General features: G+C 41.1%; 1 protein-coding gene across 1 annotated transcript in view; it reads right to left on the bottom strand.

The window, feature by feature from the left end:
• LOC108798590 (catenin delta-2-like) overlaps nt 1-7,333 on the bottom strand; it is a 177,878-nt gene extending 170,545 nt beyond the window's left edge. Inside the window, exons 1-2 of the mRNA XM_018570352.1 lie at nt 7,328-7,333; nt 3,531-3,716 (exon numbers count right to left, since the gene is read on the bottom strand). Of these exons, the coding sequence (XP_018425854.1) occupies nt 3,531-3,716; nt 7,328-7,333 (192 nt within the window). The remainder of the gene's footprint in view (nt 1-3,530; nt 3,717-7,327) is intronic.
• Nucleotides 7,334-17,832: the final 10,499 nt, after the last annotated feature.

The raw sequence follows: 17,832 nt of genomic DNA on the forward strand, positions 1-17,832 counted from the left end.
TTGTCTTGCTGGCTGTAGTTCTAGCCTAGTCAGCTGTGGCCTTCTTAATCTGGCCACATACCTCCAGCTCTAGGACTGGCCTTGTGTCAGGTAGCGCCTTATTTAAGCATCACTAACTGACGCTTCTGTACTTGTGATAGCTCTTTCTTCACAAGTCTGAATTTAGTCACTGAATACTTTGTCCTGGAAAACACTGTCTGCTGCCAGTCCTGACTCCGGCTGTCCATGGTAAACACTCTTGTTGTGTCCTCCATTACCAGTCAGTACCTTTGCCCTGTACTGGGGGACCATCAGAAACAGAATATATAGGAGAGATGCACTTATACAATTTTTTAAGACTGAATATGAGCACTGATACTTTTCTTCAAGTACTTGCCAATACCAATTAGCGATACCTTTTTTTTAGTGTCATGTGACAGTTTTTCCTAAAACAGTACAGACTAATGATTTTGGGACAGTGGTGGGGGGCCAGGGCTCGGTTACAGCTGCAACCCTGATAGTTCTGCCACTGACTCCAAGCTGTAGAGGGACTACATTAGTATAGCAATACAGCATACCACAAGCTAGAAAGGACTACAAAATCCTAGCAATCCATTATACAGCAATGCAGAATACCACCAGCTATAGAGGACTACAAATCCCAGCAATACTATACAACAATGCGGAATAATATGAAGCTACATACTTTGTGTTGCTCACCAGGGCTATGTGGCATCTCAGGAGGCTGTGCGGGGTCTGACCAGTGCTGTGCGGGGTCTCAGAAGGCTGTCCGGGGTCTCACCAGGGCTGCGTGTGGGTCTCACCAGGGCTGCGTGCGGGTCTCACCAGGGCTGCGTGCGGGTCTCACCAGGGCTGCATGTGGTCTCATCAAAACTGTATGGCCTCACCAGGGCTGCATGAAGTCTCACCAAGGCTGCATGCGGGTCTCCCCAGGGCTGTGTGGGTCTCCCCATGGCTGTTCAGGCAGGTGTGGGTCTCCCCATGGCTGTTCAGGCAGGTGCAATGGCGGCTCTCCCCAGTGCTGTGCGAGCATCTGCGGGTCCCGCTAGTACTGTGCGGGCGTCTGTGGGTCTCCCCAGGGCTGTGCAGGCAGCGGGTCTCACCATGGCTGTTTGGGCTGGTGCGAGCAGCAGGTCTCCTCAGTACTGTGCGGGCGTCTGCAGGTCTCCCCATGGCTGTATGGATGGCTGCTGGCAGCGAGAAGGAGGAGCAGGAGATCTGTGGCCGCGCCACTGCGGGATCCCCCACAAACACAGGATCTTATGGCAGCCAATGTCATTAAAAAATGTACATGGCCGTGTGAGCTGGGCAATAGGTAGCGGGTGCAATTGCTCCCAAGGGTGAGCACTCTTGAAAGGTTCAGAGACCAGGCCAGTGACCTGTCTTCAAACAGTGGTACATTTATTGGTGCAACACACAGGCTATATACAGTGCTGTACAGTGCTCAAATAAAGTAAACACTTAAAAAACTAAATGCTAGCCGTGTCCCGACACTAACTAAACATAAGATAGTCCTAACTACCAACCTGTACAAACATATTGTTTGTCAGGCTTCAGCAAACCACCATGACCAACCTTGTGCTCCAGCAGATAGAGACTGTCTGCTCCCCAGGCTCCAGAGCTCTGTCTGTTTGCCTCACCTGCACTAAATTGCCACTGAGGCAAAGTGTAGAACCTGGGGCTTACTATAGGCTGCGGAAGGTGTAAGAGAGCAATCTGGGTGACACATAAACCCCGGACAGGACCTCTCCTTGCTCTCTACATGATGACCTGCTACAGGCCGGTATCGGCTTTAGGTTTCGGGGCATTTTAATGAGTAAGGGTACTCGTTAAAATGCCCAGTATTGGCACCGATACGAATACTATTATCGGTGCATCCCTTAGTATTAGTTTAAGTCCTGGGGGCATACCGGTAGGCAAACTTGCTTTAAAGGAAAGGCATCTGCTTTAAGTGAAGTCAATCCCCACTCTTTACTCTGCCTGTGAGTGTCTGCATCTGGTCCTAACATTTACATATTATTGTAAATCTATGTTTACTATAACAAAGGATTTTGTCAAAGGACGTATATTGAGAAGCACTATTTTTGTTTATATATTTAAATGTTTTTGCATCTAAATTTTGTAGGGGTATTATATTTTTTTTCATTACCACATATACTTAGAATAACTTGATTGTAAGTTTGATAACATTGTGTTGAAAAAAATTTATTTAAATAATTTTAGGGGCTTAGTTTTACTCTGGATTTTATTTTGATTTTTTTGTCAGTTTGATTTCCTTTTTTGCAGATCTTGCTGTATTTTTGTAACCCTTAAATAATGTAAGCTTTCCATCAGTTTTTTTCTTTCAAATTCCTTTTTCTTATTATTTGTGGATTTTTAACGCTAGAAGTAAATCACATAGGTTTTATTTTTAGTGTTTTATACTTTATTTCTTTAGGAAAACTGTGTTTTATAAAAAACTGATCTAAAACACTTCTATTTATATTATTGTCCACACATATCTGCCTGGTTTTATGCTGGAGAATGCTCCTCAAATTGATCTCTTATAATTCTTTGTCTTTCCAAGGGAACTTTTCTATTCCTTTAGTAGATCAACCTCAACATTTCCGATATACTATATAATAAGTAGAGGTGCACCGAAAGGAAAATTTCAAAGCTGATACGAAACCGAAATTAAAAAAAAAATGTCAGGCAGAAACCGAAAATGTTTTTTATTTTAACTTTTTCAATTTTTTTTAATATTTTATTTTTATTTATTTTTTATAAAGTTTTACATTTATTTATATTTATTCTCCTGTTATAAATGAACAGGAATCCTGTTCCTGTTCATTCATAACATGAGGACAGAGTATGTTTACTATAACCACAATCATGAATGAACAGGAGGTGATGTAGATCACTTCCCATTCATACATAATTGAGGATATAGTTAAGAATATATCCTCAATTATGTACAAACACTCAGCGATTGCTGAGTGTTTGTACCGCTCTTCTTCCTGACTCACTGTCACAGGAGGCTGAGGAAGCAGAGCTCAGCCTGCTGTGACAGCGTGGGCTGTCTCCGCCTACACACCGCTCTGCTGATCTGTGACAGGAGGCTGAGCGGTGTGTGAGGAGAGACGCTGGCCGCTCACAAATCTCTCCTGCCGCAGTGCTCGGCTGCCTCTGACAGTTTCTCTCCTCCCCGCTGGGAAACAGAGCAGCACCCAGCGGAGAGGAGAGAATAGGATGGATGCACCGCTGTATCGGGCAGAAAATGTCACTTTCGGCATTATGGCAAAAGTGTCATTTTCGGACCATATGTTTCGGCGGCCGATATATCGGTGCATCCCTAATAATAAGTAATTGTGAAAGTAGGCATTTACCAATAAAAAAATCATTTTTACTAATGACTTATTTGATGTCTATTAATTTAATTATGCAATGTTAATGTTGATGAGAGATCCTCTTTTACATTAAAATATCTGATTTGAAACAAAGGGAAAACAGACAAAACTGAACCATACAACTAAAGATTTTTATTTTCTTACCTGGTCTAGAGATTTCTTTTTCTTCTTCTTTTTTCCCCAGCATCCTGAACTTTCAGTGTCTTTGTTGATTGTTTCACCACAAAGCAATCCATCAAGTTCATCAGTTCCTATCTGTTGTCCCTGAGAAGTTTCTGCAGCTAGACGGTAAGAGAGGTTCCTTAAAATGCACACACAGTTTTCAACGGTCTGTAAATTGAAAGAGAGAATGTTGAAAAAAAACAAAACAGGAAAAGTTTCAAGAATGACAGCAGTGTGTTATAAAACAGATACTGAAATAGTATTTTGGATTTTGTAAAATAATGTGCCGGTAATTTTCGTGTGAATATGTAAAGCACGTGTTAGGATCTGATTGCCAATAAAAGACATTTAATATTAAGACATACAGTTCCCACTCCTAGTTCTTCACAGGCCAACAAGAGACCTATTGCCACTCATATGGAGTTACAGGCATCAATGGATTTGAAGAGAATATGCAATCAACTGTTGCAAGGCTGGAAGGCTTGTGAGGTCAGTGGGTAAAATTAATACAGTGATCCAGTGAAAAAAAACCTAATGCAGTCTACAAGAAATCATACCCTTGGGAAATATTTGGCTTTTGGCAAGACAATGGCTGTCCGGGGTCTGATCAGGGCTGAGTGCGGGTCTCACCAGGGCTGCGTGTGGGTCTCACCAGGGCTGCATGTGGGTCTCACCAGGGCTTGGTATAAAGCCAAAACTGCACAAAAATTTCTTAAAACAACAGTTTTAATGTATTGGAATGGCCAAGTCAGAGTTCAGATCTCAAATCAAATAAGACTTTGTGGCTGAACGTAAAAAAAAAAAACCCTGTTCACTATGCAACCTAACAGATCTTGTTGTTTTGCAAAAAACAAGGGCAACATTTGCAATGTCCATATGTGCAAAGCGGAAACAGATCAGAGCCCTATCCACGTCGACTCAAGGTTGTAATTGCTGTCAAAAGCACATCTACCAAATCTCTAGTCTAATCCTGGGCATTTTTTGTTCCATTTAGGATCTCTAAATATACCATACATTTTTTGTACATCAGAAAAATCCAACAAGGGGAGTCATTTAAGAGATTTAGCAGCTGTGACATCCAGACCATTTTCAGTAGGTTGGTCCTACCCACCACTGAGAGGAAGAGGTTGCACCAAGATGTGAATTGGTTTTTAAACTTAAAGGATATCTAAACTCAAGGACAAAACTTTTATACATTGCATTTTACTAGAACATTTTTCAGCAGGTACAGAAAATAACTATGAATTTTGTCAGACCAGAAGTTTCTAGTGATCTGAACTGAAAGCACATACAATGTTATGTAATATTGTGTAAGGGAAATGGAGAGGAAGACATGTTTGAAGTACAGCCTTGGTGACAACCATGGCTCTGCACTTAAATACAGTGAAGTGAATGAGCGTCAGTGATACGTGGAGAATTATTATACCACAAGGGGGTTTGACTCATTCAAGGAGTGAAATGCGACTAGACTGGATAGAGTTGAATGATTTGATTGTATAATATTTAGCCATAAGGGGGTTATTTCCAGAATCCTTTGGTTAACTTGGAACAGACAAGCAGTTGTGTAACAATAGGTAAGTGATCTTAAAAGGCCCTGGCAATTATTTCCACAGACATAATATAAGATATCAATTCCCTAGGGTTAAATTGATCCTGGAAAAACAAGTCTGAGTAGCATTATTATTATTACACAGGATTTATATAGTGCCAACAGTTTGCACAGCGCTTTACAATATAAGGAAGACATTACAATTACAATACAATTCAAGACAAGACGGTAAGGAGGGCCCTGCCCATGAGGGCTTCCGATCTAATAGGGAGGGTCAAGTGATACATGAGGAGGTAGCTGTGTGGGGATGAATAGTTTGAGAACATGATGGTGCAGTGGTTAGTTTGTGGTGGGATAGGCTTCCCTGAAGAGGAGTTTTAAGGGATCGCCTAAAGTCAGTCAGAGTAGGAGATAGACGGACAGGTTGGAGTAAAGAGTTCCAGAGAATGAAGAGACTCCAGAGAAGTCCTAGAGGCGAGCATGGGAGGAGTTGACGAGGGAGCAGGAGATCTTTGGAAGAGCGGAGAGAGGAGGGGGCGGTTAGGGTGATACTTTGAGACAAGATCCTGGTGGTGGGAGACTCCATCATCAGACGGCCTGACAGGGTAATCTGTCATCGTAACCGTGAGCGTCGAACAGTGTGCTGCTTACCAGGGGCGCGAGTTCGACACATTGCGGAACAAATTGATAGATTACTAGATGGGGTTGGGCACGACCCCGTTGTCATGGTGCACATCGGCACCAATGACAAAATAGGAGGAAACTGGAGTGTCCTAAAAAAGGAGTTCAGAGACCTAGGTGCTAGGCTGAAGGAAAGGACCTCCACGGTAGTTTTCTCAGAGATACTACCGGTGCCAAGAGCCACTCCGGACAGACAGCGCGAGTTGAGGGAACTTAACAAGTGGCTCCGGAACTGGTGTAGGAATGAGGGCTTTGGTTTCCTGGAGAACTGGGCTGACTTCTCAGTCGGCAACTGGCTCTTCGGCCGAGACGGGCTGCATCTTAATGGGGAAGGTGGAGCATTCCTGGGGGGGAAAGTGGTAAAAAGACTGGAGGAGCTTTTAAACTAGATAATGGGGGGGAGGGCATAAAAATACAAATATTAAACTTAGGCAGTGATAACTTTAACATGAATACATATAATAAAGAGGGGAGTAACAAAGGGGCAAATAGTGGGCTCACTCCAGTCACCAGTGCCAAAGCAGTCAATATAGTAAATCCTATAGCTGAAGATAATATAATTGATACCGGAATACCAATATCACTTAAAACTTTGTCCAATAACAAGACAGGAATTAAATGTATGTACACAAACGCTAGAAGTCTGGCAAATAAATTAGAAGAGCTTGAACTTATGATATTCGAAGAGGACTTCGATATAGTGGGAATAGCGGAAACCTGGCTAGACAGCGCACGATTGGGCCACCAACATATAGGGGTACAACCTGTTCAGGACGGCCAGAGGTGGGAGAAGGGGGGGTATGCATTCATGTTAAAAATAATCTAAATATGCATATAAGGGACGACATCACGTCAAATAGTGGGGAGGACGTGCAATCCTTATGGCTGGAACAAGGCCTAAATCTTCCCCGCATTGTCACCTCATTGTCTCCAAGTCAGAGGAAGTCCAAAATGGTAGAGTTGTAACCAGAACCAGAGTCCGGATGGATATCTAACCGAGGAGACCTAATAGTAAAGATCTTGGTCTCTACATCTCGGAGAAGCAAGCGGGTTCTGTATCCTGAAGCTTTACCAAACGGGAGAAGAGGACACACATCTTCGGTCTCCATCGGATAAGATTAACGGTTTTCTACCATCAGGGATCTGGTGAGTGCATTCCCTAGAGGGGATTTGCCTGCTTTATCTTCTTTGATTTTTCGTTGGACACTTCACAAAACTGAACATTTCACTTATTTTCGCTTTTTATTTTTTGCTTTGTGTCTTGAAGAGAATTTTTTTTTAAAAACTTCAAGTTTATGTTTCTAATAATTTTTAGTTTATAGTTCGAATGAAAACAACACAACACGACTGTTTCATAATGTGGGATTTTTATTTTTATTTTTAATGTACATATATGATACATGTTTTTTAGATATCTTTTTTTCTTTGATTAAGGTGTATTTGTGACACGCACTTACGACACTTTGGTAACACAATATTTTATACTCATATTTATACACATGCTTTTTATGATTGCCTGACACGGAGGTGATATCAGTCTGATCCTTACCGTCATCGAATTTCCTGAAGGGCGTTTAGCGCTGTACCTTTTGTTGCATCAATATACCAGATGACAGCGCAGGAAAACAGGGATAATGCTGAATTACTATGGATAGAAATGGAAATGAAGGATAAGAAAGGGAAATTACTGGTGAAAATATGCCACAGGCCCCTGAATGCTGTGGAGTAGGAAGAGACTTCTCTATTGTCACAAATAGATGTAGTGGGAAGGCAAGGCAATGTCATAATAATGAGGGACTTTAATTACCCAGATATAGATTAGGCAAATGAAACAGCAAACTCGCTTTTTGAACACTTTCCGAGATAATTTTATGGGACAGTTGGTGGAAATCCCAACGAGGGAAAATGCTCTGTTGGATTTATTAATTACAAACAACACAGAGCTGATTACAGATGTGAAAATCAGGATATAACCTAGGGAACAGTGACCATAGAATGATAAAGTTCACTGTAAACTCAAGGAAACACAGGCATGTTGTTATGATTAGAAAGCTAACTTTAATAAATTGCAAGAACTGTGACATCAATTGGGAGGATATCTTCCTGAATTTGAACACTGAGGAGAAATGGAAAAGGAAATCTTAAATAATAAAATTGTCCAGGGCATTCCCGTTTACAAATAAATTTAAAAAAAAAGCGAAAGTTACACCAGGGTGGTTAACTAGCAAGGTAAAACAACACATAAGGGAAAAGGATAAGTCCTTCAAAAAGTATAAGTCTAAAGGGGTCAGCAACAGCATTCAAAAACCACAAGAAATTCAACAAAAGATGTAAAAAAGCAATCAGGACTGCAAAAATAGAATATGAGGAACACATAGCAACAGAAAGCAAAAGGAACCCCAAGAAATTATTTAAATATACTGTATAAATAGCAAGAGAGCAAGGACGGAACATGTAGGTCCCATAACAGATGATCAGGGGAGGTAAGCTACAAGCAACAGGGAGAAATCGAATGCATTGAAAACAGATTATTTTCTTCTGTCTCTACAGATGAGATGGACGTGGTTAGTGAATAGGGCATCACCTGCAGAAATAGCAACAACAAACTATAGCAATGGGGCTTTTAGGGAGCCATACCCGGAGTGAGCGGAACACAAACAAATCTCATAACCACATATATGTTTTTAAACATTTACTGATATTTACATACTGTTAAAATAATTAGATAAAATAGTACACTAGCACTATAATATGCACCAAGTCACTGCTCCCATTTCATGATGCTCCCATTGTGGCATTAGCCCCCCTGGACCACATAAGCACATAATATACAGGTGAAACTCGAATAATTAGAATATCGTGCAAAAGTAATTGCAGTAATTGCTGCAAAAGGGGCCCAAACCAAGTACTGAGTACATATGCATGCGTGTACTTTTCAGAGGTCCGATATTGTTCTATGTACAATCCTTGTTTTATTGATTGCATGTAATATTCTACTTTTTTGAGATTGTGGATTTGGGGTTCTTGGGGTTTTCATGAGCTGTAAGCCATAATCATCACAATTATGACAAATCACGGCTTGAACTATCTTGCTTTGCATGTAATGAGTCTATCTCATATATTAGTTTCACCTTTTAAGTTGCATTAGTGAAATAAATGAACTTTGCACGATATTCTAATTATTCGAGTTTCACCTGTATGTAATCCGCTTACCAAACTCTTTTTATACAACAATCTTCTAGTGGAAATAAATATGACATATTCTGTAATAATATAATTTGTCCATATGTCATGTGTTGATGTTCTGTGGGTGCAGCCTTTTATGCAGTTCACCAAAGCTTCCTCAGGAAGGCAGGAGGCAGCCATCTTTCGAGATCTTAGTGTTGAATGAGTCCACATATCCAGGATACATCCCCCATGTTTTTTTTTTTTTCTCATCTCTATAGGTTGAACTTGATGGACATGTGTCTTTTTTCAACCTGACTAAGTCATTATCCATCTGCACCTTGTTATTCCCACTACTGACACAATATCCAGCCATTTGCTCCATACCACATCATCCACTTGCGTGTCCCGTTCTCCCCAGCGAATTTCCGCTGCACTCAACACGCTGCCTATCCACAGGACGTGTGCAGCCTCTGCGGGCCCATATTTATCTATGTATATTTCAATAAATGTTTAAAAACATATATGTGGTTATGAGATTTGTTTGTCTTTCCCTTACTCCAGGTATGACACCTTAAAAGCCCCATTGCTTTGGTTTGTTGCTGTTACTGTAAATTTAGGGCTGTGGTGTCTGATTTTCTCTGGTGGCTTATAAAATATTTTGTATAGTGCAGAAATAGTAACTTAATTTAGAGCTATAAGGTGAGTGATTTCCACTCATCCTCATAGTTAGAGTTGGCCTCTGTCAAAGAAGCTGTCACAGGTCGGCTCTATCGATCGGGAAGTGAGCAGAAACATGTACTGATCTGCTCAATTTGAAATTCTAGCCCGAGGGCTAGTGAGAGTCCCAAGCAGGGGAAAAGGGAAGGGTGCCTACATTTTTTAGCCCTGTTCACATATCCCTATCTCTGGATCCTAACCACTACTACTGGATACGCTTATTGAAGCAAATTAAAATCATTCAGCGCTGTGGGACTCGAGCAGGACTGTCTCTCCCAGAGCTCCCTGAGCTACATGAGCTGTGAGTAACTTGGGATACTTTGTATCCGCACATGAATTGGATTGTATGTATCTGCTCTAACCTTTCATGCCACATTAGTTGGCCTGCAGATTATCCATGATTCTTTAACCACTGCTTACCCAAGGGAAGTTTTTTAATAGTTTTTTAATGTTTTGTTGTGGATGTATTGTTTAAGTTTTTCTACGATTAAATATTCAATTTGATAATATTATTTATCTTTCTACCTGTTTACTGAACCAGCTCCGAATAAGGGATTTCTATAATTTGGGGACAATCCATTTTTCGAATTGATCTGCTCACTTCCCGATCATCTCCTTGCAGTGGGTAGTGACTGTCACCGCTCTATGCAGGGATTCCCCCCTCCCTTCTCTGATCCTCCAGTGCTGAGTGGAGAAACGAACGGTGGAGGGGGCGGGCACAGCTGGCTCTGCCTCTAGATAGGCAGAGCCAGCTGTCACTCACGCAGCTGGGTGGATCTCAACAGTCTTCAGTCTTGTCGGGATCTGTCCTGGCTGTGGCGCTCTTAGTATATCGTGGGCTATTGCTTGTGATAAGCTGAGCTTTGGGTCATGGGAGGAGGTTAGTATATGTCCTCACATGACCCTAAAGTGAACTATGAGGAAAAACACTTACCCCATAGTTCTCTTTTATGTTTTAATGTATCACAGTGGCTGTCGGAGAGCAGAGTAGTACAGAGGCTGGAAAGATTAAATGTAAACAAATCCCCAGGACCTGATGGGTTACATCCGAGGGTATTAAATGAACTTAGGCAGGTCATAGCCAGACCATTGTACAAGTTTTTTTATGGACACTATAATGACATGTATGGTACTGGCTGATTGGCGGAAACTGAATGTGATACCGATATACAAAAAGGGCAAACAAAGTACACTGGGTAACTATAGGCGAGTCAGCTTAACGTCAATAGTGTGCAAAATATTGGAAGGCATTATAAGGGACTACATGCAGGAATGCAAGACTAAAACTGGTATCATAAGTAGTAAATAACATGGCTTCATAAAGGACCGTTCATGTCAGTCAAATTTGCTGACACTTTATATATGTTACCAAACTTCATATAATCCAGGCAGGTAGAAGAGCAATAAGAGGTGTGGGGAGACAGGCGAGATGTCTGAGCTGCACATAGAAGTCCGGGTTGTGATGTTCTGTGGACCTGAACACAGAAAAAAGGGGTGAGAGGCCCAAGGAGCTGCACATAGAGCAAGGGAGTGATATAGTTTGAGGATCTGTACACAGAAAGAGGTGAGAGGCTGCAGGAGTTGCTCATAGAGAGAACTGGTGGGGTTGGGTTTGTTACTACGGTGTACTAGACATGACCTGTGTGTGCTGGAGGATGGATCTCCCTGGCCATGCATGCTTTTCACAGATTCATTCACCACTGGTGGCAACATTTCCCCTGCCCCAAACAAGAAACTGCAATCCAGCTTTATACTACCTTGTACTACTAGGATAAGATTTATATTGCATTCAGTCCACAGACATTTATTCAATTGGAAGATACATGCAATAGTCCCAGAATTTTAATGTGTTTGTTTTTAAAATACAGTTTTTTTTACATTGATAGATCTCCTTGAGCTTCTCATTTGAAAAGTAGATCTTAACATAAAAAAATGTGGGCACACCTGACCTAGATGACCCCACTTTCCAAACAGGTGGCCACACACATAGTGACCGTATACATGATTATCTTTCAGAATGCCCTTTCTCCCAACTTACACAGGATGACTTGACATCACTTAATCACCCCATCTTATCTGAGAAGCTAACCCAAACTATTAAAACCTTACCCAATGGTAAAGCCCCAGGCCCCCATAGGCTTTTGTATTTATATTATAAGACTTTCCACTCTAAACCTGCTCCTTATTTGTTAATATCATGGATTTCATGCAATATTTGCCATTCCATCCACGATGGTTACCTCTCAGGTCTGTACCAGCTATCCTCCATACCATATCTAATACAGCCCTCTTAAACTCTGATTTAAAGATATTTACAAAAATTCAGCCCCCTCAGGGGGTGTGGCTAGGGAGAGGATGTGGAAGTGAGTGGGTGTGCAGGATTGAATCCAGTGTGGATGTAGGTGCTGGTATCCTGACTATGCCAAAGCTCTGCCGTAGCCCCGCTGGCGTAATACTTTCCCGAACGCGGATGGACCACATCAAAGGGTCGGGTGCGCAGCAGGAGGGGGAGCGGGTGCACCATAGCGTGCATCGGTGGTCCTCTCCCCAATCTTCCCAGTTAACACCTGGGTCCTGGTGTGCTGAGGCTCTGGAGCGGAGGTGGACCGATCAGTGTGGAGGTGGAGCAGCGGTGAAATTGCTCTGTGTGGCGGTGGGTGGACACTGCCTTGTTGGCTGACGGAGGAGAAGGTGTTCTGGTGGTGCATGTGCTGTTGGTTCCCTCCAGTGGCAGAGTGGAGGTGCAGAGTACTGGACTCTGTAGAAGGAGCTGGTTAAAGGTGTTTTGAGGCAAAAAAGGAAAAGTGCGGCTGGGCAGACTGCTCAATGAGCAATAATAGCTCATAATAAAATGACCAGGACTGGGACAAAATAAGAGAATGTCCTCTTGAGGCTGCTAGTGGTGGGGGAACTAAGCAATCACCCCGTGTACCTAAACAGACCAGCAAAGAGAAGCAGAAAGAAGTGGTGTCACATTTGGAAAATTTTACAGAGGAACTACAACAGGTATGGATGTCAATTAAACAAACAAAATATGATTAAGTGTGGGAGATAAGTCTCTTTAAAAAGAGACTGAAGATGTATTCGAGGTGGAAGGAGGGGCCACAGGGGGGGACTATCGATATATCTAATGGGCAGTTATCTTTATTAAATCCTGACGCCGCAGGTGACCCACTCTTAAAGATGTGTTGTCGGCAGTACAAGCCAGTAATATGCCTTTGGTATCTATGGCAGAGCAAATACAAGTATCCTTTCTCAGACAAGATATGCAAAAGATTAAAGAGAGGTTGACGAAGGCAGAAGATAGAATTAACAAGCTGGAGGATGTAAATACCTCTATGTGTGCGGATCTTAAAATGGCATTGCAAAAAGTTAATAGTTATTACCGTAGGATTGAAGAATTGGAAGATAGAGCAAGGCACAAATACATAAGAATGGTAGGAATACCTGAAAAGACTGAGGGGTTAAATCTGGTAGCCTGTATGGAAAAGTGGATATTAGAGACAATAGGAAAAGATCATCTGTCTCTTGTGTTTATGATTGGAAGAGCCTATAAAATTCCTGCACATACTCATGTACATGGGAATTTGCTGTACTATGCTGTTTAAAGTGGCTAACTATAGAGACAAGGAGGCAATCCTTCGGAAAGCTCGAGAATCGGGAGCTATATCTATTGCAGGTGCGTGAGTGATGTTATTCTCAGACTTTCCACAGGAAGTTAGTTCAGAAAAAAGGGCTCAATATCAGGAAGTGAAAAAACAAATGTGCCAGATGAAAATACAATATTCAATTGCTATATCCAGCGAAAATGGGTATAATTACTAATGAGAGGACTAATTTTTTTTAATCTCCTTTAGCAGTTTCGGCCTGGTTAGATAAATATCCTGTGAGTGATATAAGACGTCAGAAGCCATGAGGAATAATGTGGGATTTGAGGATAGAGTACATTTAGAATTGTGTATTAAATACACCACGTTGAGATCTGGAGTGTAAGATGAATGTTTGGGTGAAGTTAATGTCTCTAAGCCCCTATTTGGCTCCTGAGTGGAGTATATATATGTGGGGTTAATGTAGAAATAGTTTGTGGGGTTTTTGGTTTTTGTTGTCTGCGTTTTGTGTGTTGCGCTGTTGTTGTTTTTTCTTCTCTTCTCTTCTCAAGTGCCAAATTTCAATTTTTGTTTTTTTCTCTCAAATCTCTGTGTACTGGAGGGCTATGTTCAATGGTTGGGAATGTATATGGTAGTATGCTCTGTATATAAGAACTAAATATAAATGGATAAGCAAAAAATATCAATAATATATTGGAATGTTAGGGGTTTGGGAATAAGACAAAGCGCTGTGCGGTACTATCCAACATTATGGGGTTGATTTACTAACCTTATAAACACACCACGAACATGTATACACCTCTGTAGTGTGTTCCCTCCCAGCATGATCTATGGGTGGAATCTAAACACCTTTGTAGTGTGTACACACCCAGCAGGTGTGTTGTGCAAAGCCCTACCCTGAATTGCAAGGTGATGTTGTGTAAATTAGCTCTATGTTGTGTTGCTTGCGTTGATGAATGCAGGAATGTAAATGCATGAGCTAACCATTTTTGTCTAAACTGTGAAGCAGCATTTTTCCATATATGGCATTAGTGGAAATATGCTTATAGAGACTTTTTGGTTGATAAATACGCTTTGCTGTGTAAAAATCACACGCACCTGGTGCGTGCGTGTGTTTAGGTTAGTAAATCACCCCCTATGTCTCACAAGCCGTCAATTATTTGTCCCCAGGAAACACATTTGATGGGAGATAGTGTTGGATGGCTGGAGCGCAGATTTTTGCAGTATACAGCTAATGCATGTTACTCTGCATACTCTAGAGGTGTATCAATATTGGTCTGTAAAGGTATAGCTTTCTCATGTATACAAGCATTGTGTGATAAAGAGGGTGTATTTTTGCAGTGTAAAATCTATGACGTAGAATGCGTGCTGGTAAATATATATATTCCTCCTCCCTACTCTAATGAGGACCTCCGGAAGCTGTTATTATTTATTAGGGATAAGTTACCTATTTATGTTATTGTGATGGGGGACTTTAATAATTATATGAATGTGGCACTAGATAAGTTCCCAGTAAGTAAGCACTTAGACTCCACTAAAAACCCTCCTTTTGATCATTTTTGTAAAAAATTGGGTTATGGGACGTGTGGCGGTTGATGCACCCTGAGGAATACCAATATACATGTTTTTCGAAGACACATAACACATTATCTAGGATAGATTTAATTTTATGGTCGGTTGATGTAATGTCACTAATTAAATCAGTTGAGATACAACCAAGATCACTTTCAGATCACTCACCAATAATTACTATAATTGAAACTGGGGGACGGTTTTTTAAGTTACCTTGGAAATTAAATCCGGGATGGTTAACTATATTGTCAGCACAGGAAAAGTTAGAAAGTGAGATATCAATGTTTTTGAGCACAAATAATAATTCTGCGTCACAAGGGATAGTATGGGATTCTTTAAAAGCATATATGAGGGGATATTTATGTAAGCAGATTAGTAGGACATGGCGGCAGTGGAATAGGGAGGAGGAAGAGGCACGTAAGGAAGTGATTCTTTTAGAGACATAGTTTGTGTTAAATCCCAATGAAAAGGCTTGTAATGATTGGAGTGCAGCACAAGAACAACTGAGGCATATCGAAAGTAAGAAAGCTAAAATAAATTATTTTTTAGCAATCAGAAGTACTGGGAAGAAGGAGAAAGTTCTGGAAGACTGTTGGCACAATTGGTGAAGGCGCAAGAGCAACCTCCATTTGTAAATATGTTGAAGGATATGGATGATCAGTTGTGCAGCGAGTCCAACAGAATTCTTTCAATCTTTAAACAGTACTATGAAGGGGCTTATACTACTAGAGCAACTTATAGCAGTGTAGATCTGGCAAGCTATATAGGTAATATCCTATTTAATATGTTATCTCGGGTTGACAAAGATAGCTTGGAAACTCCTCTTACTATCCAATAATTAGAAGTAGCAGTGGCAAGTTTTCCAAAGGGGAAAGCTCCAGGCTTGGTTGGTTTACCAATAGAGATATATATAAGAAATATGCCTCTGTTCTGCATCCTGTGTTACTACAGAATTTTGAGGAAGCTTTGGAAATAGGAAAATTACCTGAATCAATGTATATGGCTGCAATTATTGTCTTACAAAAGAAGGGGAAGGATGTGCTACTGCCGGTGTCATATAGGCTTATATCTTTGCTGGGATCTGATGTTAAGATCTTTGCAAAAGTTCTGGCGAATAGGTTATCTAAGGTTATTCAGAAGGTAAGAAAAACGGATCAAAGCGGATTTATGCCTAATAATTTAACAGCAGATAATGTGCAAAGGGTATATGTGAATATGCAAGTTCCTTCAGAGATAATGGGAAATAGAGCTTTATTATCCCTGGACATTGCCAAGGCATTTGATAGTGTCGAAATAGTGAAAGAAGTGATGTTTTTACTGCTGGACTTCGGTAGGTTCTCAGGGCTATGTGTGAACTGGGAAAAATCCATGTTACTTCCGATTGATCCTCTTCCTTGTCCACTGCTGACGCAAATTCAGCATATACAAATAGTTGAATCACTTTCTTATTTGGGTGTCAGGATTAGAGTAAATGTTGAGGCATATTTGGAAGATAATTTTATATCAATTTTGCATAAATTTCAGAAACAATGCAATGTATGGTGCAAATTCCCCCTCTCGCCAGTTGGTAGATTAAATCTCATCATTAAAATGATTTGGATGCCTCAACTCTCCTATATACGGTATAATTCTCCATGTTGGATTTCTCAAACTATATTTCGGAGGATAAATACAGTATTTAGGGAGTTGATATGGAAGAAGAAACAAGCACAGATAAAATTAGAAACCTTGCAATACCCTAAAGGAAATGGGGGTTTGGCACTTCCAAATCCATGGATAATGTTTTTGGCCACACAGCTAAGACACTTGGCAGGTTGGAACCCACCAGGACAGAGTATAGGGGCATATGATTTTATTAAATGTTTGTTTCAGAATAGAGACCCTCGTATGGCCCTTGAGACCACTTTATATTTGAAAGAGTTTTCATTCTTACCCACTATAAGATTAATTGGTAAAATGTGGAAATCAATTAAGGGGTTATTGGATATTTCCGAATTTACAAAATACACTCCCAATATGGGATAATGGGGTACTATATGAGGTAAACAAACTCCAAGAGACATTGGCGCAAATATATGATCAAGGTGTCTTGTGCTCTTTCCAACAATTACAAGCAAGTTATTTACTATCGAATGCTCAATTCTATAAATATTTACAATTCAGGCATGCACTCACAGTACATCCAGGTGTATGTGAAGTTTGTATTAATGTAAGTATGGTTATTGATACACTTTTTAATGCAACTGTGACGAGAGGGTTGATTTAAACATGTATTCAAATGTATTGCCTGGGGCTCTGAATAAATCTCCTATGAAATGTAAAGTGGGTTGGGAACTGGATTTGGGGCCACTAGAAGATACCCTTTGTAGGAAGGCGCTGCTCTCAATCCAATTAGTTTCACCGTCTGCATCGCATAAATTAACACATCTCTATATTGTACATAGAACATACATGACCCCTGAATTCCTATATAGCAGCGGTGCCCATTAGGTAGATCGTGATCTACCAGTAGCTCTCAAAGCTGATGCTGGTAGATCATGAAGGGTGTGAATGGTGGCCCCTTTTTTCCATTTTGGTATATTTATTTAGCTGTGCACACGATTACCTATTAGTGAGTCTGCCGAGCCAAGCTCCCTGACACCTTTATGGTGGATACTGGTGGTTGAAGTGCTATGTATTACATCAAAGAATATTAGTTTACTCAGCCTGTTGCAAAATACAACAAGGTAAGCCAGGAGAGAGAGGAAAGACAGCCAGGGGAGGGAGAGACAGCCAGGAGAGAGAGAGCGAGGAGAGACAGCCAGGAGGATGAGCAAGGAGAGACAGCCAGGAGGATGAGCAAGGAGAGACAGCCAGGAGGATGAGCAAGGAGAGACAGACAGGAGGATGAGCAAGGCGAGACAGACAGGAGGATGAGCAAGGCGAGACAGACAGGAGGATGAGCAAGGAGAGACAGCCGGGAGGATGAGCAAGGAGAGACAGCCAGGAG

Source organism: Nanorana parkeri, unplaced genomic scaffold (genome assembly GCF_000935625.1).
Source record: "Nanorana parkeri isolate BGI_ZX_2015 unplaced genomic scaffold, ASM93562v1 scaffold1512, whole genome shotgun sequence".
In the NCBI taxonomy this organism is placed as follows: Eukaryota; Metazoa; Chordata; class Amphibia; order Anura; family Dicroglossidae; genus Nanorana; species Nanorana parkeri.